This window comes from Rhinolophus ferrumequinum, chromosome X, assembly GCF_004115265.2.
Source record: "Rhinolophus ferrumequinum isolate MPI-CBG mRhiFer1 chromosome X, mRhiFer1_v1.p, whole genome shotgun sequence".
In the NCBI taxonomy this organism is placed as follows: Eukaryota; Metazoa; Chordata; class Mammalia; order Chiroptera; family Rhinolophidae; genus Rhinolophus; species Rhinolophus ferrumequinum.
Window position 1 is genome coordinate 86,374,649 of NC_046284.1, and position 24,404 is coordinate 86,399,052.

Sequence of the window (24,404 nt, forward strand, 5' to 3'; positions counted from 1 at the left end):
TACTTCACTAGCAATTAAGTCCTAACCTGTTCCTCCTCTCTGACTACCCTCTAGTTGCAGAAGCTTGGGATTTCCTTCAATGCAGCCAAGGATGGGGGTTGGCCAGTTAGCTCAGTTGGTTAGAGCACGGTGCTCTTACAACAAGGTTGCCGGTTCGATCCCCACATGGGCCACTGGGAGCTGCGCCCTCCACAACTAGATTGAAACAACTACTTGACTTGAAGCTGATGGGTCCTAGAAAAACACACTTAAAATAAATAATTTTTTTTTAAATGCAGCCAAGGAGGTCCTCTGGCTTTTACATTTTGCTTTGAGTTGGTGATTATTCACCCTGAGCATGTCAGATCTTTCTTCAGCTAATCAATGGTGTTTAGTGAATAGTCACCCAAGTCTGGTTACCATTTCCCTCACACCTTTCAATTACCAGGGATATTTCACCAGCTACTGTATTCCTCTCCATCAGCATCTCATTACAGCCCGCCATCAATAAAAGTTACTGCTCCTCCAAAACTACAGGGGCCTGCACTGTCATTTTCCCACTCGGGAGAATAAACTCCACACTGCATCTTTTCCCACTACTGACACTTCCAGTATCATGGAATCTGCCAGATTTCATGGTTCAAGTGGCGTTTTGCTTGCATCATAGCCCGAACCTGCTGCAGAGCACTTTGTATCACTACAGCATGTCAGGGGCTATCTGTGCTCCACCCCCCAACAAGTGATGGCTCCTCTGCTTGTCTGCTGGCTGCTGGGTGACTCAGCTCTAGAATCGCATCTGTGGTTTGACTTCTCTGGCCCACTGTTTTAGGTTGGGTTCTCTGGAAACAGGTTTTGAAACAGTTGCATGTCGGAGGCTTACTGGGGAGTGCCTTTGGTATCAACACCTGTAAGGAGGGCAGGATGGGGCAGGAGAAGCTGCTCCACGATGTGGTTGCATCAGTGGCCTCAGCTGTTCCTAGAGGGAGCTCTGGGGCTGGGATGGTCCTTCAGGATCAGCCTAGGTTGAAGCAAAGAGGCTGGCCTTCATACTCACTCAGACCAGATATAAGCCATGGAGACTGCCCGAAGTAGGTGTAACCTTGGCCAAGGCAGTTCCCTGGGACAGAAGCCAGTTCCCAGTGGGACACAACTGTGAGCTGTCACCCTGATATTCAGGTGCATTGGCCCCAAAGAGGACATCTGAACAGAGCCCCACAGTACTCACGACCCTTATGGTCAAAAACGTTTGAAAAATAGTGATACAGTCTACACTCATCTCCATTTTATAAATGAAAAAGCAGTTCTAAGAAAGATTCTTTCCCAACACTTGTGAGGGGTCAGTATCAGTGATGGAAAGAGAGAGAGAGAGAGAGAGAGAGAGAGAGAGAGAGAGAGAGAGAGAGAGAGAGAGAGAGAGAACTGTGCTTGAGGTCTTTTGGGTATATCAGTCAAGCCACTAGGGCCCCTTTGTGCTGTGTGTGTGTGTCCGAGACCCTGATTGTATGCATGAAGGTGACCCCAGGAGTGCCTTCTCCCCTCATCTCCCTTCTATGAGAAAACTGATTGGGGATGAGCTTCTGTCTGTGAAGAAACCCGTCAGGTAGGAATCCTGAGCCTGGGGGAAGATGCCCCTGGAAACCTGGTCCCGCTGGGGATGGGCCCAGGGACAGTGACATAGCAGTTAGTGCTGTGCCGACGGCTGCTCCTCCTCCTCTCCTTCCTATGGCTTCCCCTCCTCCTCAACTGCATTCCTCCTCACCTCCATCATTGCTGGCTCCCGCTTCTGTAGAACCACCACCAGCCTGTGCCCCTCAGTCTGCTCCTCCTTTTCTGATACCCATGCCCACCCGTGGCTGTTGTGTCCCTCACGGCACACAACCACACGTGGTGAATGTGCTCCTCCTTGGAAAAGGGCCAGAGAGCAGAGAGATGCTTCAGGCCACACAAGTGGACTCAGGCCCTGAGACAAACCCAGACAGTCTTCATATGTATGTATTCTTTACGGTTCTTTGACATTTACAAACCTCCGTGCAATTTCAAAGTATGTTACTGTTTACAAAGCACCCCTTATTTTCCAAAGCTTTCCAAAAACATTAGCAGTGTGACAAGCAGACCATACTTTGGGAGTTGCCTGCTTTCTGGGGTTTAAGGACTTATTTTAGAGCTTGCAATGGTCTTTGACATTTATACACCTCCACGAGGATTACTTTATTGTTTGTTTATTGTTCACAAAGTATTGAGTTTTTCAAAGTATTTCAACAATCATAAATCACTCTATGGTTTCTCTAGTGGCACCACAGGGACAAAATGGGCAAAGGACGGGCCTGGGTTCTGTCTTCCTGAGATTTGAGCATTGATGGATGTGCTCTCCTTTTCTTTCCAGGGCGAAATACTTCAAAGGAAAAAAGATCCATGGAGAAATTGACATTAAAGTAGAACAGGTTAGTTGGGGCAGGTGGACTTGGGGGTGAACTGTCCAGATTGCAAACCGAGTGGTCATTTTTGTGTGATGGGAGTGAGTCACTGATTTTTTTCCTTTCCAGGCTGAATTCTCTGATCTCAACCTCGTGGCTCACGCCAATGGTGGATTCTCTGTGGACATGGAAGTTCTTCGGAATGGGGTGAAGGTTGTGCGGTGCGTATAAAAAGGGTACCTTGGTGTTATGGGAGAGGCCTAAGGCCTCCCTTAGAGCTGAGGCAGAGTCCCCACCTCCCCACCCATCCTTCTGTGAGCAAGAACTTGGGCACAGTACAATGGAATGTTATTCAGCCACGAGAGAGAAAGAAATCCTGCCATTCGTGACGACATGGGTGGACCTTGAGGACATGATGTTCAGTGAGATAAGTTAACAGAGAAAGACAAGTACTGCATGATGTCCCTTATACGTGAAATCGTAAAAAAGCCAAACTCATTAAAACAGAGAGTAGAATGGTGGTGACCAGGGCCTGGGGGATGGAAGAATAGGAGCGATGTTGTTTAAGGGCACATAAATGGTAGATAAATAATCCTGGAGATCTAATGCACAGTATCGTGAATACAGATAGCAACGTTGTATCATAATGATCAAACTTGCTTAGAGGCTAGATCTCAACTATTCCTGCCACAAAAAAAGAAATGATAGTTATAAGACATGATAGGCAGTGCTAACTAATGCTACAATGGCAATCACATTACAATATATAAATGTATCAAATGAACATGTCATACACCTTAAACTTACACAGTGTTATCTGTCAAATACATTTCAATTAAAAAAAAAGAGCTTAGGAACAGAATGTGGAAGATAGCTTCTCTTCTGAAGAAAAGTCAAGGATCCCAGAAGACCACAAGCCAAACTTTTCAGTTATTAATTCAACAGACATTTCTTAAGCATCTACTGTATGCCAGGTGCCACTCTCAGCATTTGACATTCAACAAACATTTATTGAGCACCTGTGGTACTCCAGGAACTGTTCTACGTGCTGAAGACCTGGCAATGAACAAAACAGACCGCAAAAAAGACCCAAAAAAACCCCACAAACCCCTCTGCCCTCATGAAACTTACATTCTACCATGGGATACACACAATACACAAATAAATAAAAGAATGCAAAAGTGCGAAGGAAAAATATGTAGAAGCAAAGGGATGTAGGTATTTGGGCTGGTGGAGGGGTCTACAATTGGGATAAGGTAGACCTGTAGTGTAACAGACATTTGAGCAGAGCTACATGCAGATATCTAGGGGGGAACTGTTTCAGGCAGAAGGAACAGCCCATGTCGAGGCCCTGAGGCTGGAATTTATTGTGGGCAGCATCCTTTGAGGACAGCTAGTAGTCTGAGAGACCTGACTAGGAAAGCTGCAAGCTGACCTTGTTGAGGAGAGGAGCAGGTAGGAAAGGCTTGGGGGGGGGGCGGTCACCAGATGGGAAAAGGGAAGAAAGGGTGCTTGTAGGGGAGGGAACCGCTTGTGCATGTGTGCTGAGGTGAGAAATCACTTTGTAATTTCTAGGAGCTGTGGAGGTTTAGAAACTTGGTCTTTGTTCTGAGGGAGGTGGGAAGCTTCTAGGGGGACCCTCAACACTCCTACCCCTGAACCCCAGGTCTCTGAAGCCAGACTTTGTGCTGATCCGTCAGCACGCCTTCAGCATGGCGCGGAACGGAGACTACCGCAGTTTGGTCATCGGGCTGCAGTATGCTGGAATCCCCAGCGTTAACTCTTTGCATTCTGTCTACAACTTCTGTGACAAGCCCTGGGTGGTAAGTGACAGGAAGGATGCTATTGGCACAGGGAATATCTCATGCATGCAGGTGGGAGCTCGAAATCACTGTGATTTGAGGGGACTGAGGAAGTGTGCAAGCTTGGACTCCCAGTTTGGAGACTTCCCCCAGGTGAAGGCCTTGCTGACTTGTCTCTCCTGGCTCTCATAGTTTGCCCAGATGGTTCGGCTGCACAAGAAACTGGGGACACAGGAATTCCCTTTAATCGACCAGACCTTCTACCCCAATCACAAAGAGATGGTGAGTCTGGGGGAAATAGAGTGGGCAGAAGGGAAAAGCATCATGCCTACTGCAATAGTATTGCCAATGGATGTGTTACCAATGGTATGCTATCAGAGAGCACAGCTGGCATGTGCTGGCAGAGGGCGAAGTTGCCTTGGGAAGGGTGTATTAATACTGTGAATTTACTTATGTGGTTGCAAGTGTGATTTAAATCATTAATCCTATTATATACAGTATGTATTCTCTTACCAGTATTAAAAATCGACTTCTAATGTAAATTAACAGAACTAGTATAATGAATCAGATTATGTTACATATAGAAATCAAATCATTGTTACTAACATTATCAAATATTCCTCTTGATAGGAATGTTACCAATGTCTCAAATTAGGATTGGCAATAAAAAGTATCAATAGCAATGTTATAAATTAAATTGCTTACAAATAGTAATTAAATTGTAGGTTACTATTATCATAAAATATAATCACTAATATTACAAATTACCACCAATACTACAAATTTATATTACTGATATAAATTATGAGTACCAATGTTATGAATTAAACTATAGTTCCCAATAGAAATTGAATAATCATTACTAGTATCATCAAATATTATAACTATTATTACAAATTATTATCAACATTACAAATTATAAATTATAAGTCCCTGTTTTGAATTATACTTAATAATAGAAATTGTATTATCATTACTAATATCATCAAATAATCTAACTAACATTACTATTTATTACCAGTGTTACAAATTAAGATTATCAATATAAGTGATTAGCACCTATGTTGTGAATTAAGTTATAATTACTAAAAGAAATTAAACTATTAGTAAAACATTGTAAAATGTTGTTAGAAATTATTGCCAATGTTACAAATTAATATTACTAATATAAATTATGAGTGTGTTATGAATTATCTTATAGTTACTAATAGAAATCATTATTAATATGGTTAACATTCCAATTGTTATTATAAATAATTACTAATATTAAAGTTATGATTAGCAACATAAATTATGAGTACCACAGCTATGAATCAAATTTTAGTTACAAATAGAAATTGAATCACTATTATTAATGCCATCAAATTTTACTACTAGTTTAAAATTTTTTAACAATGTTACAAATTACATTTATATAATTTGTGTATGAATAATATATAAATAATCATCATCAGTTTTATGAATTAAACTACAATTAGTATCAATATTGACCCAACATTACCAACTTACTTAAATAACATTGGTACTAATATTAAAAATTATTATCTGTATTACAAATCATGGTCACTGATACAAATTTGCCGTGTTATGAATTGAGTTTACTTCCAGATGAAGATCAAGTCATTAGTTTTTAGGAAGCCAAATTTGTTTATCATTATTATTATTCCACATTCTTTGAGAGACAGCATAGTTGATTGTGATTAATACTGTGGACTCTGTGGCCAGAATTTCTTTATTGGAATCCTAGCTCCACAGCTTACTAACTTTCTAACATAGGAAACATCACTTAAATGCTTTGTGCCTTCATGTACTCATTTGCAAAATGTGGGTAAGAATAGTTCTTGCTCATAGAATTGGTGTGAGAATTAAATTATTTAATGAGTGAAAGTGATTACAACAGTGCAGCTAGCATATATGAAGTTGCTACCTATTCCCTTCTATTCCTAGTTTGTTGAATGTTTTTATCATGAGAGGATGTTGGACTTTGTTAAATGCTTTTTCTATGTTTATTGATATGATCAAGTAGGTTTTTTCCTTTATTCTATGAATATGGTGTATTACATGAGTTGATTTTCATGCAAGTTGAGCCACACTTGCATCCCTGGGCCAGATCCCACTTGGTCTGATGTATTATCTTTTTTATATGTTGTGGGATTCAGTTTGTTAGTATTTTGTTGAGAATTATGGTAGGTGTGTCTATAATCATAAAGCATATTGTTCTGAAGTTTTCTTACAATGTCTGTCTGGTTTTGGTATCAAGGTAATAGTAGCCTCAGAATGAGATGGACAGTGTGTTGCCTTTTCTTCTATTTTTAGGAAGAGTTTGTGAAAGATTCGTGTTAATTCTTTTTAAATGTTTGTTAAAATTCACCAGTGAAGTATATTTTATCCGTTAGTATAGCCATTCCACCTCCCTTTTGGTTACTGTTTTTGCATGGTAAATCTTTTCCCATCCATTTACTTTTCTTTTCCCCCTACTTCTGCCTCCCCCCCCCCCCCCCCGCCACACACACACACACACACACACACACACACTGGTATAAGCGTTGTTTCTCAGTCTAGTTGTGTAGGACACAGCTCCCTGGCCCATGCTGGTATTATGAGCCTTGCGCTCCCCCCCCGCCCCCCCCGCCCCCCCCTCCTCCCCCCCCGCTGAGGCAGTCGGTCACCAGTCGTCCATGGGCTACTCACAGCAGCTCTCGCAGGCTGCTGGCCTCTCACGGCAGCACTCCGCTGCTTGCGGCTCCAGCTGATTACAGCAGCCCAGCTCCAGGGACAGCTGTTGTTCAGAATCTTAGCTGTAGAGGGCGCAGCTCACTGGCCCATGTGGGAATCGAACCGGCGACCTCGGCGTTAGGAGCACCAGGGAGCTCCAAGCACCTGGGCCACCAGGCTGGCCCATCCAGGCTGGCCCATCCATTTACTTTCAACTTATTTGTGTCTTCGAATCTAGAGTGTGTCTCTTATAGAACAGCATATAATTGGATAATATTTTTCATCCATTATGCCTAGTTCTACGTTTCAATTGGAGTGTTTAATTCATTTACATTTACTGTAATTAGTGATAAGATAGAATTTCTATTTATAATTTTGCTATTGGTTTTCTATATTTCCTATGTCTTTCTCTGTACTCCTCCATTAATGTATATTTTTGAGTTAAGTAGATTTTTTTTTAATCAAAGTTTATTGGGATGACAATTGTTAGTAAAGTTACATAGATTTCAGGTGTACAATTCTGTAATACATCATCTATATATCACATTGTGTGTTCACCATCCAGAGTCAGTTCTTTTTCCATCACCATATATTGGACCCCTTTTACCCTCATCTACCACCCTCCCTTACCCCCTTACACTCTGGTAACCACTAAACTATTCTCTGTATCTATGAGTTTTTGTTTCCTCATTTGTTTGTCTTGTCCTTTTGTTTTCAGTATTATATACCACATATCAGTGAAATCATATGGTTCTCTACTTTTTCTGACTTATTTCGCTTAGCATTATAATCTCAAGATCCATCCATGTTGTTGCAAATGGTCCTATTTCATCTTTTCTTATGGCAGAATAGTATTCCATTGTGTATATATACCATGACTTCTTTATCCATTCATCTACCAAAGGACACTTTGGTTGTTTCCATGTCTTGGCCACCGTAAATAAAACTACAATGAACATTGGAGCACATATGTATTTATGGATAAATGTTTTCATATTTTTTGGCAGTAGATGCCCAGGAGAGGGATTGTTGGGTCATACGGTAATTCTATTCTTAATTTTTTGACGAACCTCCACACTGCCTTCCATAGTGGCTGCACCAGTCTTCATTCCCACCAACAGTGTATAAAGGTTCCTTTTTCTCCACAGCCTCTCCAATACTTTTTACTATTTGTCTTGTTGATGATAGCCATTCTAACTGGGGTGAGGTGATATCTCATTGTAGATTTTATTAGCATTTTTCTGATGATTAGTGATATTGAGTATTTTTCCATATGTCTATTTGCCATTTGTATGTCCTCTTTGGAGAAATGTCTTTTCAGGTCCTCGGCCCATTTTTTAATTGGATTGTTTTTTCGTTGTTGTTATTGTATGAGTTCCTTATATATTTTGGATATTAGCCCCTTATCAGAGGCGTTGTTTGCAAAAATCTTCTCCCATTCGGTTGGTTGCCTCTTTATTTTGTCAATGGTTTCTTTTGCTGTGCAGAAGCTTTTAAGTTTTATATAGTTCCATTCATTTATTTTAGCTTTTACTTTCTTGCCTTTGGGGTCAAATTCATAAAATGCTCTTTGAACCCAAGGTCCATAAGTTTAGTACCTATGTTTTCTTCTATGCAGTTTATTGTTTCAGGTCTTATGTTTAAGTCTTTGATCCATTTTGAGTTAACTTTGGTACATGGTGACAGATAGCAGTCCAGTTTCATTCTTTTACACATGGCTTTCCAATTCTCCCAGCACCATTTGTTGAAGAGGCTATCTTTTCTCCATTGTATGTTTTTGGCTTCTTTGTTGAAAATTATCTGTCCATATTTATGTGAGTTTATGTCTGTGTTCTCAATTCTATTCCATTGGTCTGTATGTCTGTTTATCTGCCAATACCACACTGTTTTGATTATTGGTGCCCCGTAGTACAAGCTGAAGTCAGAGAGTGTGATACCTCCAGCCTTATTATTTTTTCTTAGGATTGCTTTGGCTATTTGGGGTCTTTTGTGGTTCCATACAAATCTGATGATTTTTTTGTTCTATTTCTTTAAAAAATGCCATTGGGATTTTGATGGGGATTGCATTAAATCTGTATATTGCTTTGGGTAATATGGCCATTTTAACTATGCTAATTCTTCCAATCCATGAACATAGAACCTCTTTCCATTTCTTTGTGTTTTCTTCAATTTCTTTAAAAATGTCTTTTAGTTTTTAGTATATAGGTCTTTCACATCCTTGGTTAAGTTTATTCCTAGGTATTGTATTATTTTTGTTGCAATTGCAAAAGGAATTTTTTTAAATTTCTTTTTCTGAGATTTCATTGTTAGTATATAGGAATGCAATGGACTTTTGTACATTGATTTTGTAGCTGGCAACTTTACTGTATTCGTTTGTTGTTTCTAATAGCTATTTGGTGGAGTCTTTAGGGTTTTCTGTACATTACACCATATCATCTGCAAAAAGTGACAACGTAACTTCTTCATTTCCAATATGGATGCCTTTTATTTCTTTCACTTGCCTGATTGCTCTGGCAAAGACTTCCAACACTATGTTGAAAAGCAGAGGTGATAGGGGACAGCCCTGTCATGTTCCTGAACATAGAGCAAAGGGCTTCAGTTTTTCACCATTAATTATGATATTAGCTGAGGGTTTGTCATATATGGCTTTTATTATGCTAAGGTATTTTCCTTCTACACCTATTTTATTAAGTGTTTTAATCATAAATGGATGTTGTATCTTGTCAAATGCTTTTTCTGCATCAATTGATATAATCATATGATTTTTGTCCTTTATTTTGTTTATGTGATGTATCACATTGATGGATTTGCGGATGTTGAACCATCCTTGTGCCCCGGGGATGAACCCCACTTGGTCGTGATATATAATCTTTTTAGTGTACTGTTGCATTCTATTTGCTAGAATCATGTTTAGGATTTTTGCATCTGTATTCATCAGAGATACTGGTCTCTAACTTTCTTTTATTGTGTTATCCTTACCAGGTTTTGGTATCAAGGTAATGTTGGCCTCATAAAATGAGTTAGGGAGCATTATCTCTTCTTCAGTGTTTTGGAAGAGTTTGAGTAGGACAAGTATTAGATCCTTTTTGAATGTTTGGTAGAATTCACTAGTGAAGCTATGTGGTCCCAGACTTTTGCTTTTGGGAAGGTTTCCGATGATTGATTCAATTTCCTTACTGGTGATCGGTCTATTTAGATTTTCCAGTTCTTCATGGTTCAGCCTAGGAAGTCTATAGGTTTCTAATAACTTGTCCATTTCTTCTAGGTTATTGAATTTGGTGGCATATAGTCCTTCACAGTATTCTTGGATGACCATTTGTATTTCTTTGGCATCCGTGATAACTTCCCCACTTTCATTTCTGTTTTTGTTTATTAGTGTCTTTTCTCTTTTTATCTTAGTGAGTCAAGCCAAGGGTTTGTCAATTTTATTAATCTTTTCAAAGAACCAGCTCTTTGTCACGTTAGTTTTTTCTGTTGTCTTTTTGTTCTCTATTTCATTTAGTTCATCTCTGATTTTTATTATTTCCTTCCTTCTGCTGACTTTGGTTTTCATTTTATCTTCTTTTTCTAGTTCTTTAAGGTGTAATGTGAGGTTATTTATCTGGGATTTTTCTTGTTTCTTGAGATAGGCCTATAATGATATAAATTTCCCTCTTAAAACTTCTTTCGCTGCATCCCAAAAATTTTGGTAAGATGTATTTTCATTCTCATTTGTTTCTATGTATCTTTTGATCTCTCCTCTTATTTCTTCTTTGACCCAGTTGTTCTTTAAAAATATGTTGTTTAATCTACACATATTTGTGGTTTTTTTCCTGCTTTCTTTTTGCACTTGATATGCAATTTCAAAGCCTTGTGATCAGAGAATATGCTTGGTTTGATTTCAATCTTCTTAAATTTGCTGAGGCTAGTTTTATGTCCCAGTATATGGTCTATCAAGCAGATATTTTCTAATGCACCATTTTAGTTATCTTGTTTTTTTTCCATGTCTTTTACTTTTAATGAATTTTATTGGGGAATATTGGGGAACAATGTGTTTCTCTGGGACCCATTCCATGTCTTTTTAAAAATTATATTCTTAGTAGTTTCCCTGGGGATTCCAATTAACATCTTAATTTATACCACTCTTATTTGAATTGATAATAATTTAATTTCAATAGTATTTTTTAAATTTCTTCTTTATAGCTTTGTTTCCTCACCCTTCCTTTGTGCTTTTATTGTCATTACAAATTACATCTTTACACATCATGTACCCATGAATATAGATTTATAATTATTGCTTGATGCCATTGGCTTTTAAATTAGATAGAAGAAAAAAGCGTTACAAGCAAAAAAATGCATTCATACTGTCTTTTATATTTACCTATGTGGTTACCTTTATAGGTATTCTTTGTTTCTTCATGTGGATTCAAGTTGCTAAGTAGTGTCATTTCATTTCAGCCTGAAGGACTCTCACAGTATTTCTTGTAGAAGTATGCTAGTGATGAATTATCTCAGTTTTTGTTTATTTGTGAATGTCTTAATTTTTGAAATATAGTTTTAAGGATATAGAATTCTTAATTGACAGTCTTTTTCTTTCAGTGCTTTGAATTTGTCCCACTGCCTTCTCGCCTTCAAGGTTTCTGATGAGAATTCAGCTATTAATCTTACCAAGGATCCCTTGAATGTGATGAGTCACTTCTCTCCTACTACTTTCAAGATTCTCTCTTTGTCTTTGGCTTTTATAAGTTTGCTTATGATGCATCTAAATGTAGATCTCTATGAGTTTATCCTGCTTGAAGTTCATTGAGCTTCTAGATGTATAGATTAATATTTTTCATCAAATTTGGGAGGTTTTTAGCCATTGTTCATTCAAAGATTCTTTATTGCACCTTTCTCTCTCCTTCTCCTTTTGGGACTCCCATTATGTGTGTATTGATATGTTTGATGTGTTCCACAAGCTGCTGAGACTCTGCTCATTTTATTGATTTTTTTTAAATTTCTGTTTCTCAGATTGGATAATCTCAGTTGATCTATCTTCAAATTCACTGATTCTTTTCTCTGCCAGTTCAAATCTACCATTGAGCCCTCAAGTGAATTTTTCATTTCAGTTGTTGTATTTTTCAATTCCAGAATTCTATTATTTATAATTTCTGTCTCTTTATTGATAGTCTCTATTTTTTAAAACACTTTCTTATACTTTCATTTAGTTCTTTAGACATGATCTTCTTTAGTTCACTGAAAATATTCTAAATAGCTGATTTGTAGTCTATCTATTAATTTCAACATCTGGGCTTCCTCAGGGACAGTGTCTATTGACTGCTTTATTTTTCTGTGTTTGGCTCATATTTTATTGTTTCTTTGCATGTCTCATAAATTTTTGTTGAAAACTTAACATTTTAAATAATATAATGTGGCAACTCTAGAAATCATATTCTTCCCCATCCCCAGGGTTTGTTTTTGTTGTTCTTTGTGAGGTATTTTTAGTGATATTCCAGAACTCATTCTGTAAAGTATGTATTCTTTGTCATATATGGCCACTGAAGTCTCTGCTCCAGTAGCTTAGTGGTCAGCTAATGATTAGACAGATATTTCTTTAGACACCTAGAACTAGTAAGTGTCATGCGGGGTGTCAGGCGGGGTCTCCGGTCCCGCTCCCCACACAAGAACGCAGGACATGGTGAGGCCAAAAAGGAACACCCACGGAGCCATAAGTAGGGGAGTCATACCACTATACTCTCACTGGCGGCTGAGTTGGAGACACAGGAACCAGGAGCCACACAATTCTCAACCCTCACTGTGCCGCTTGCAGACTCAGCCACCATCTTCTTGCTAGCTCCCCCTTCTTCCTCCTTTTTTCTCTGCTAGCCTCTTCTCCTAGCCTAGCCACGGCAGTTATATTCATGACTAATGGCTCACTGGTTACAGCTGACGGCCAACTAGCCACAGCTGATGGCCATTTGATCAGTCGATGGCCATTTACTACCTGAGCCAGCACCTTTCTATGTGAGGCCGAGAGCCTGGAAACTGCTTTTTGGGGCTCTGTCCCCACACTCCACCCCTACAGGCTCTCGCCTCACAATCTACGCGACAAGCGTCTTCCGCGAGGGGCCCTGTGCGAGAAACCTGGAGGTGAATGCTATTTCCTGGACACAGCCAAGCTCTCTGGTCACAGTCAGGGTTTCTCAGGGCACCACCAGTACTCCTGGGCACAGCCAGACTTCCTGGACTTCTTAGGGTACCACTAGTCTACCCGGGCACAGCCAGGGTTTCTCAGGGCACCACCAGTACTCCTGGGCACAGCCAGACTTCCTGGACTTCTTAGGGTACCACTAGTCTACCCGGGCACAGCCAGGGTTTCTCAGGGCACCACCAGTACTCCTGGGCACAGCCAGACTTCCTGGACTTCTTAGGGTACCACTAGTCTACCCGGGCACACGAGGGCCTCTCAGGGCACCGCCACTCTCTCTGGGCACAGCCCGGCTTCCTGGACACAGCCAGGGCCTCTCAGGGCACCGCCACTCTCTCTGGGCACAGCCCGGCTTCCTGGACACAGCCAGGGCCTCTCAGGGCACCGCCACTCTCTCTGGGCACAGCCCGGCTTCCTGGACACAGCCAGGGCCTCTCAGGGCACTGCCACTCTCTCTGGGCCTCTCAGGGTACCGTACTGGAACTATAGCGACTCACAGTCAAGGTGCTTACATATTCTCAATGGTGGCCGGTCAAGACACAAAAGCAAACATCCCCCAGTTCCACTACATGGTGGTATGTTCCCAAACAGTCAAGCTGTCCATTAAATTAAGGCAATTCCCCATAGTCCATAGTCATTCCCAGGGCTCTCCTGGGGGCGAGGGACGACCTTGACCTCACCCTCAGCTCCCACGGAGGACTCAGCAAGTGTTTCCTCCTGGGACTACAAGTCCTGCATCCGGGCTGCCTCAGCAAGCACTTCCCAGCCCACAGGGCTGCAAGGACCTTCGCTTTCTCCGTCCTCTGCTGGTTGGGGAACCGTCCACGTCTTCCCACCCCTCCACGGGGGTCCAGCTCTCAGGCAGCTGCTCCTCCTGGTCCTCCTCAGACTCACGCACAAACTGCTCCACCGCCCTTCGGAGGGCTTTGGCCGGCACCATACCCTGCTCGCTGCGCCATGTGTAGTGCAGGGGATCCTGCCGACTTCGCCAAGTGTCGTGCGGGGCGTCCGGCGGGGTCTCCGGTCCCGCTCCCCACACAAGAACGCAGGACATGGTGAGGCCAAAAAGGAACACCCACGGAGCCATAAGTAGGGGAGTCATACCACTATACTCTCACTGGCGGCTGAGTTGGAGACACAGGAACCAGGAGCCACACAATTCTCAACCCTCACTGTGCCGCTTGCAGACTCAGCCACCATCTTCTTGCTAGCTCCCCCTTCTTCCTCCTTTTTTCTCTGCTAGCCTCTTCTCCTAGCCTAGCCACGGCAGTTATATTCATGACTAATGGCTCACTGGTTACAGCTGACGGCCAACTAGCCACAGCTGATGGCCATTTGATCAGTCGATGGCCATTTACTACCTGAGCCAGCACCTTTCTATGTGAGGCCGAGAGCCTGGAAACTGCTTTTTGGGGCTCTGTCCCCACACAAGTCTCCAAGTCTTTGCTGCTGGGTTCAGTGTGCATGTTTGTGCATGCTGTTTATGCTCAGGCAGGCTGTTTACAACTTTGCCTTAACTTTACTTCCAACTTGTGCAGAGCCTTCAAATCAGCCAGAGATCCTGGGCATACACACAGCCTTATGCATTTTTGTGGCTCTCTAGATTCCTAGGAATATGTCAGAGGTTTTCAAATCCTCCTATGGAGATCTCATTACTCAACTTTTCCTGTTAGGTTTTATTGGTCAGCTTGTTGTTTGTCCTAATTGTAATCACTGCCTCACACACCTGCTATGTTAAACAGCTGCTGCTGATTGTTTCTGAAAAGTATGACCAGGCAAAGCTGTTCACACCAGATGAACTCTGAGTCAGGTCAAATAGACAAGTCCTAAGTGGAGTTTTCTAGGAAAGTGTCAGACAGTTCAAATAAAGATAGTTCTCTAAGAATGGAACTTTAGGGGGGACTCCAACCCTGTTCTGCCTCCTCCTGCGGTTGCTAGGTTGCTGATTTTCATCAGGATTGCAAGGCTGTTGATTTTCAAGGCTGTTTGTTGAAGTGGGGAGAAGGGGATGGGAACAGGGAAAGTTCAAATGCCACAAAACTCACTGTTCTTAAGATTCAACCATTTTTTTTAATTGTTATAGACCTTCAGTCCATTTTTAAAGCTCTGACAAAACTGATTTTGACAATTTTTACCAGTATTCTCATTGCTTTTATGGAGGATATAGGCCCTTACTCTAGCATTTCCATTGATATCACCTCCAGGCATATCTTGTTCTTTCGCTGCCTCAGCCCTAGGATAATGGTATCTCAAAGCCAAGATCTGGCAGCCAGATGTACTCATTGCTACTAGAATGTCCTTCCTTCTTGGCTCCCTCGTTATACAGAACCAGAAAAAAAATACACACACACACACACACACACGGTGCCAAAAACTGTATACACATTTTAAGAAAGGAAAACTATATTAAAATTGTAATACTCAATATATACCGGGGGTGCCAAAAAAAATGTATACACATGACTTGTATTCATCTTTTGTTATCGGCATGTATTGAGTATTACAATTTTAATACAGTTTTTCCTTTCTTAAAATGTGTATATATTTTTTGGCACCCTCTGTGTGTGTGTCTGTGTGTGTGTGTCTGTGTGTGTGTGTGTGTGTAATGTTTTCATACTGATACTTTCAATTATAATTCAACACATTATACAGTTCTTTCTAGCCCTCCTTCATTCTATGTTTATATTTCTCTTCTCTAACAGTGAGAACCCTAACCTCCAACAGCATCAATATACTTACTCATTTGTTCAATCCTACAATACACAGAAAGTATTTTTAGAATTTCAACACCCATACCATTGTGAAAAACAAACCGAGTACGGTAGAGCTTAAGATTTGTTTGCCCTTTTTATGTCTTTAGATGAGGATATACAATCAAAGTACTGCATTCATAAGTTACTTGGTTTAGTTCATGTTATTTCTCATTCACCATGGTTATGTTATTCAGTTTATTACAAATGTAGTTTGTCTCTCTTTGTATTAAATTTTAGTTTTTCCCTATCTGTGATGATTTAATTATATATTTTTTGAATGTAAGACAGCATGATTCCAAATCAAAATACAAAAAGGCATATACGGACACAATTTAAAACCTAAATAAAATGGATAATTTTCTAGGGAAACACAGTTAACAAAAAATGACCCAATTAGAACGTAACAGACCAAATAGAGAAAGTCATTAAGGAAATATCCCATTAAAAAGCATCAGGCCACCCAGCCCGCTGGCTCAGGTAGTTGGAGCACCATGCTTCTAATGCCGAAGGCTGCCGGTTGGATTCCCACATGGGCCAGGGAGCAGTGCCCTCTACAGCTAAGATTGTGAACAACAGCTCTCCCTGGAGCTGGGCTGCCGTGAGCAGCTGGAGGTTCGCGTGAGCTGCCGCCAGCTCCTGTGTGCTGCCACGAGTGGCCGGCAGCCAGCATGAGTGGCCAGCAGCCAGCATGAGCTGCTGTGTGCTGCCGTGGGCTGCTGCGGGCTGTCGTTTGCTGCCATGAATGGCCGGTGACCATCATGAGTGGCCGGCAGCCGGCGAGAGCTGCCGTGAGCTGCTGTGAGCAGCCAACCAATGACTGGTAACCAACCAGCCAACCAATGACTGGTGACCAACTGGGGGGCAGAGCGCAAGGCTTATAATACCAGCATGGGCCAGAGCTGTGTCCTACACAACTAGACTGAGAAACAACAGCTTGAACTGGAGTGGGGGGGTGAAAGCATCAGGCCCAGATGGTTTCACAGGGGAACTCTACTAAACTGTTGGAGAGCAGTTAATTTCAATGCCAAACAAGTTGTTCCAGAGGGACAGGGAAATGAAGAGAAAATGAAGAGAAACTTCCACATTATTTTTCTAAAGCAATTATAACATTGATAGGACAAAGAAAGAAAATCATAGACCATTTTCACTCATGATTATCAATGCAAAAATCCTAAATAAAATATTAGTGAATGAATTCAAAACTATATTAAGAAAATAATATAGCATGACCAAGTGAGATTACTTCTAGGAATGCAAGGATGGTCTGTTATAGGTAGTTTATTAATATAATACAACATATTAATAGACCTAAGGGAAAACCATATGATCATTTCCATAGATATTTTAAAAGCCTCTGACAAAATTCAACACCTATTCTGATAAAAATCATTCAAAAATAGAAGTCAACTAATACCTTCTTAACATGACAAAATGTGGACACCTCAATCCTAAAGCTGTCATCAACTTAATGAGATAACATTGAAGGCATTTCAACTAAGATCAGGAATAAGGCAAAGGGCCCACTGTCTCCACCCGTTTTCAGTATTGTATTTGGAGGTATTAGACCAATACAATTAGACTAGGAAAAGCTATTAGAGATGTAAGAATGGGTTAAAAAGACATAAAAGTGTTTCTATTTATAGATGATATGATAGTACACCGGGAAATCCCCTAAAAAACCAATAATAAAGCTAATTCAAACAATAAAATAATTCAATAACATAGCAGAATATAAAATCAACATACAAAAATCAAGTTTTCATGTACACAAGTAGCCAGATAGAATGTATAATGGAAGAGACAGATCCATTTATGATAATGATAGAAAAAGATAAAATACCTTGGGATAAAGTCAACAAGGGGTATGCAAACTTATATGAGGAGAAGTTTAAAACACTCCTATAAGATACAAAGGTAGACTTACACAAATGGAAAGTAATTCCTTGTTCTTGGATAGGATGAATTAACATCACAAAGATGTCAGTTCCCCTTCTCAGGTCTTTATTTAATTTATAAGTTTAATGTGATCCCCCCAAAATATACCTATAAGCTTTTATCTGCAGCTGGACAAATTAAGAGTAAAGTACATATGTAATAGCCAAGAAGACCCTGAAAAAGAAAAGCTCAGGATGGGGTGAGATTAGCCATGCCAGTCTATATACAAGGAGTCTAATGCCTCTGCCAGCAAATATTTTATGAAGCTTTTCTTTTGTAAGTTCTTTTTTTAATTAAAGTTTATTGGGGTGACAATTGTTAGTAAAGTTACATAGATTTCAGGTGTACAATTCTGTATTAAATCATCTATAAATCCCATTGTGTGTTCACCACCCAGAGTCAGTTCTCCTTCCATCACCATATATTTGATCCCCCTTACCCTCATCTCCCACACCCCACTTCCCATACCCTCTGATAACCACTAAACTATTGTCTGTGTCTATGAGTTTTTGTTTCTCATTTGTTTGTCTTGTTCTTTTGTTGGTTTTTGGTTCATATACTACATATCAGTGAAATCATATGATATATACCACAACTTCTTTATCCGTAAGTCTATCGAAGGACATTTTGGTTGTTTCCATGTCTTGGCCACCGTAAATAAAGCTGCAATGAACATTGGAGCACACGTGTCTTTATGGATAAATGTTTTCAGATTTTTTGGGTAGATACCTAGGAGTGGGATTGCTGGCTAATACAGTAATTCTATTTGTAATTTTTTGAGGAACCTCCACACTGCCTTCCATAGCGGAAGCACCAGTCTGCATTCCCACCAACAGTGGATGAGGGTTCCTTTTTCTCCACAGCCTCTCCAACACTTGTTACTATTTGTCTTGATGATAGCCATTCTGACTGGGGTGAGGTGATATCTCATTGTGGCTTTTATTTGCATTTCTCTGATGATTAGTGATGTTGAGCATTTTTTCATATGTCTATTTGCCATTTGTATGTCCTCTTTGGAGAAATGTCTCTTCAGGTCTTCTGCCCATTTTTCAATTGGGTTGTTTTCTTTTTTTATTGTTGAGTTGCATGAGTTCCTTGTATATTTTGGATATTAGCCCCTTATTGGAGGCACTGTTTGCAAAAGTCTTCTCCCATTCAGTTGGTTACCTCTTTATTTTGTCGATGGTTTCTTTTGCTGTGCAGAAGCTTTTAAGTTTGATATAGTCCCATTCATTTATTTTAGCTTTTACTTCCCTTGCCTTTGAAGTCAAATTCATAAAATGTTCTTTGAATCCAAGGTCCATAAGTTTAGTACCTATTTTTCTTCTATGCAGATTATTGTTTCAGGTCTTATGCTTAAGTCTTTGATCCATTTTGAATTAATTTTGGTACATGGTAAGAGATAGCAGTCCAGTTTCATTCTTTTGAACGTGGCTTTCCAATTCTGCCAGCACCATTTATTGAAGAGGCTGTCTTTTCTTCATTGTATGTGTTTTGAGATTTTTCTTGTTTCTTGAGATAGGCCTGTAATGATATAAATTTCCCTCTTAAAACTGCCTTTGCTGCATCACAAAAATTTTGGTAGGATGTATTTTCATTGTCATTTGTTTCTATCTATCTTTTGATCTCTCCTCTAATTTCTTCTTTGACCCGATCTTTCTTTAAAAGTATGTTGTTTAATCTCCATGTATTTGTGTTTTTTCCAGCTTTCTTTTTGCAGTTGATATCCAATTTCAAAACCTTGTGATCAGAGAATATGCTTGGTATGCTTTCAATCTTCTTAAATTTGCTGAGGTTAGTTTTATGTCCCAGTATATGGTCTATCCTTGAGAATGTTCCATGTACACTAGAAAAGAATGTATAGTCTGATGTTTTAGGATGAAGTGCTCTATAAATGTCAATTATGTCCATTTCATCTAATGTGTCATTTAGGGCTGCTATTTCATTATTTATTTTCTGTTTGGATGATCTATCCATAGCTGTCAATGATGTATTTAAGTCCCCTAGTATAACTGTGTTTTGGTCAATTTCTCTCTTTAGTTCTGTTAGTAGTTGCTTGGTATTTTGGTGCTCCCTGATTGGGGGCATAAATATTGATGACTGTTATGACTTCTTGTTGTATAGTTCCCTTTACCATTATGAAATGTCCATCTTTGTCTCTTGTTATCTTTTTCACCCTGAAGTCTGTTTCATCTGATATCATTATGGCTACACCTGATTTTCTCTGGGTACCATTTGCTTGGAGTGTCAATTTCCACCCTTTCACTTTGAGTCTATGCTTGTCTTTGTAGCTGAGATGTGTCTCATGGAGGCAGCATATGGTTGGGTTTAGTTTTTTGATCCAATCTGCTACTCTGTGCCTTTTTATTGGTGAGTTCAGTCCATTTACATTTAGGGTGATTATTGATATGTGAGGATTTCCTGTCATTCTATCTTTAGTTTTTCTGGTAAGATTGTGTCTCCATTGTTTCTTTGCCTTTTTGTTGTTGTCTATTATTTCTGTGTGGTGGTATTCCATGATGTTTCCCCCTGTTTCTTCTTTAATTAGAGAATATATTTCAGTTCTGGATTTTTTTTGAGTGGTTACCATTAAATTTATGTAAAAGAAAGTTTGATATTTAGAGTATTCCATTTTCTTCAGCACACTTACTTTCTCCATTCCCATATTCCGGCTCAGGACTTTACTCTACCCTTTTTTATGTTTCGGTTGCCATAAATTGTCCTTGTTGATGGTGGTCTAATAGACTCCTTTAGTATTTCTTGTAGTGCAGGTTGTGTATTAGAAAATTCCTTCAGCCTCTGTATGTCTGGAAAGGTCTTTATTCCTCCTTCATATCTAAAGGATATCTTTGCTGGATATATTATTCTTGGCTCATAATTTCTCTCTTTCAATAGTTTGAATATTTGGTTCCACTCCCTCCTGGCTTGTAGAGTTTCTGCTGAGAAGTCTGATGATAATCTAATGGGCTTTCCTTTGTAGGTTACCGTCTTCTTTTCCCTGGCTGCCTTGAGGATTCTTTCTTTGTCATTGATTTTAGACAGCTTCAATACAATGTGCCTTGGAAAAGGCCTGTTGGGGTTGAGATAATTAGGTGTTCTATTTGCTTCTTGGATTCGAGGATCCAGTTCTGTCCACAAGTTTGGAAAGTTCTTATCAACTATTTGTTTGAATATACTCTCTGTTCCCTTCTCTCTTTCTTCTCCTTCTGGTATGCCCATTATTCTTATATTGCTCTTTCTGATGGAGTCAGAAAGTTTTATAGAGTTCTTTCATTTCTTTTAAATCTGAAGTCTCTTTCTCCATCCATCTGTGTCATTTCCAGGTTTCTATCTTCGATGTCACTGATTCTTTCCTCCATCTGCTCAACTCTACTTCCTAAGCTGGCTATTTCATTCTTCATTTCTTCTACTGAGTTCTTAATCTCCAGAAATTCTATTTGGTTCTTTTTAAAAATTTCAATCTCTTTGGTAAAATGCTCATGTTGTTCTTTGATTGTGTTTATGAGTTCATTAAACTGCCTTTCTGTATTTTCTTTCATCTCGTTGAGTTTTTTCAGAACTGCAATCTTAAATTCTCTGTCATTTAAGTCACACATTTCCATATCTTTAAGTTCATTTTCTGGAGACTTTTCACTTTCTGAGCTGTCTCGTTGCCTTGGTTATTCATGGCAATTAATGATTTATTATTTCTCTTCCTAGACATCTACAGGAGTGGCTTCTGCAACAGGTTGATAGGAAGAGGTCTTCCTTTTGTTTTCCAATATGTGTTGGTAGAATGTTTTATTTTCTCTCCGACTGCAGCCCTTTTTTCTCTCTCACACTGTAGTGTTATGTTTTCTCTGCACTATTCCAGCTTCTCACACAATGGGGGGATTCCCTGGAAGGGAGGCTTCTCCTCTGTTAACAGTTCGCCTGGGTCATAGGGCGCTGCGTTCTTGTGGGGATACGGAGAGCTTTTGAAGTTCCAAAGCTCTTCCTGCACCAGATTCAGAGCCCATATGTTTCGGCATGTCTGTTTACTCCTGCAGGGATCCGCCCAGATAGGTGGGGCCAAGGGTGGGGTGAGTTGTGAGAGGTGGCCCAGAGCAATGGTGGTGACCACCACCACAGCCGGTCCTGCTTCCACAGCTCCCTCCCCTCTGCCGGAACTAGTTGAGCTGTGAATCTGTGTGTGAGGTCCACAGTTCTCAGAACAGCAAATGTTCTGTTCTTTTGATCTGACACTGCTACTCTTCCGCTTCTAGCCCTGGGCAGGTGGGGGCGGGGCGAGCTCTGGGAGGGTAGGGAGGGGGCGGCTAGTCTCAGTGCCTAAAGCTTCCGTTCTCTGCTCGGCAGTGAAGGCTTAAACCACCGTTTCAGCCTTCTTGCCTCAGTCTTTGCTCCGAGGTCTCTGCCGTGAGCGTTGGGTTCCGCCGTGTTATATGCTGCCCCCTCAGCCCTGCGGGCCATAAGCGGAGCCCTAGCAGTCCGAGTCCTTCCCTCTCCCGCAGCTGCGGCAGCTCCGGGATGCAGCGAGCTCGGAGCACTGAGCCGGGTCTGCGTCCTGCGCCCGCGGGGCTCTGTCTCAGTGCTTCTCCCTCCCTCCTCCCCCGCTCACCCCGATTCGCCCACATTTAGGTGAATTCAATAGTGAGACCCTTTGTCTTGCCTGTCTGCTGTACAGGGAGTCCTTTGTGGAGTTATAGCTGTTTAATTGTTGTAAATTCCAGGGGAGATTTCCAGAGGCTCACCTCACACCGCCATTTTGATGACGTCCAGTGAAGCTTTTCTAATTTAAACAGTATGATGCAGACACGTGACTAGAGAGAGTGACAGACTAAAGGAAGAAAAAATAAAAATCCAGATATAGATCCATGTACATATGGAAATTTAGTGGATTATAAAAGTGGCAAGCTTTCTTTTTGACATTTAAATTTTTCATCCATCTGAAATTGATGTTCTTGATTTTAATTTCTCCTTCTGATGTTTTATTATTGGTATATATGATGTTCTTGATTTTAGTACTCTTACAAACATCCTTATTACATGTGTTCTTTAACACTTCTCTATATGCATAACAGAATGGCCCTCACATCCATTCACCTACATGACACTGTTCTCAACATAGCAAGCAAGGAGCCCTCTCACAAACATTTTTTATTTCATGTGTTCATTGAAATTGATTTTCATATGCAGTGTGGTTGGTAGGAATCCAACTTCATCTTTCTCCTTACAGGCAACCCTTTTTCCCCCACTGATCTGGTATGCCACCTGTGTCATATACTAAAATCTCATTTATGTGTAGGGCAGGTTCTGGACTCTCTGCTCTAGTCCACAAGTCATTTTCTCTATACCTGTACCAATGCAGTACTATGTTGAAAACTATATTTTCTCATTAGCTCCTGATATGTAATAGGGCAGTCGCACCTCCTGGCTGTTCTGTAGCTGTGTAGAGTCTATTTTTGTCAGGGACAGAAAGAACAGAACCTCAGAAGCCAGGAAGAAGAAAAAGTTAATGGTGGGTAATGGTGGCAGGTGGTGGCAGAGGCATTAGACTTCCCACAGGCCAGCTTGCCACCCCTATTTCTTCTTTTGTCCCCCACCCCACGGTGCAGCATAGAGGGGCAAAAAATCGGCCTGGATTTGTGGAAGCAGTTTTCCCCTACCCTGTACTTTGAAGCTCTGGTGTGAAGGTTGCCCAGCCTCCATCACGTGGTAGAAGACACATATCGGGACTCTGGCTCTGCTACCCCATCTACTCCCATCCAGGTTGTAGAGCGTCAGGAACCCTCAGGGCTGCTCAGCTCAGTCAAGGTTAGGGTGCACGGGAGGACTTTGTTAAGCACAGTTTGACTTCTCTGCGGCCCAACTCCCTAGCCTGGTGATCTGCTTACATCAACCTAATCACGTAGACCTAGGGGTAGGAGGTGCTGTGGGAATAGGGACTTCACCTCCCTTGCCACCTGTACTCCAGGTGATTTGTGGCTCAGCAAATATTTAAAGAGGGTTCACGATGTCACAGGTGGAGTCTGATCCCAAGGTCTCTCTGGATCCAGTCCCTCTGCTGGGCCCAAGATTCATGCTCCCTGTGCAGTAAGGAAAAAGAGGGTGCTTTGGGGTGAGAACCAAGAGGGTCAGGGGTGTGGGGACTGTGCAAAAGAGGGAGGGCAGAAGGGAGTTTGGAAGTGAAAGGAGCGGGGAAGATGTGTCATAGGGTGCAGGGTTTTCTTTTGAGGGGCCAATTTCATTGAGATATAACAAGTCCAGAAAAGGGAACATATCAGAAGGATGCAGCTCATTAAATTTGCACAAAGTGAACACACTGCTGTCACCTGCGCCCAGATCAAGAAACAGAACATGATCAGATCCCCAGCACAGTTAGCAGTTGATGGTCTTTGGGAGGCTCGAGGGGATGGACAGTTGTGGGAGGTTAGTGGGATTAGGGCGGTTTCGGAGATTCAGGAAGGTGGAGGGTCCCCTGCTCACTGTGGCTGAGTAGAAGTTTGGACCCAAGGCGGGAGGCTGTTGTACCTGATGATTCAATAGCCGATATTGAGTCACCAGGGAAGGCCACCAAGTTCGTGGTTTCATGTGCTTCTTGCCAGTGCTCAGTCAAGCAGATGTCCCTCCATAGACAGTGCTAGGCTGGGGTTCAGATAGG

The 24,404-nt window shown here is 41.0% G+C and overlaps 1 protein-coding gene across 2 annotated transcripts in view; it reads left to right on the forward strand.

The window, feature by feature from the left end:
- SYN1 (synapsin I) overlaps window positions 1-24,404 on the forward strand; it is a 53,535-nt gene that overhangs the window by 8,684 nt on the left and 20,447 nt on the right. For both annotated transcript variants that reach the window (XM_033106203.1, XM_033106213.1), the window contains exons 2-5: window positions 2,363-2,420; window positions 2,523-2,614; window positions 4,060-4,216; window positions 4,388-4,477. In XM_033106203.1, coding sequence (XP_032962094.1) covers window positions 2,363-2,420; window positions 2,523-2,614; window positions 4,060-4,216; window positions 4,388-4,477 — 397 coding nt within the window. The remainder of the gene's footprint in view (window positions 1-2,362; window positions 2,421-2,522; window positions 2,615-4,059; window positions 4,217-4,387; window positions 4,478-24,404) is intronic.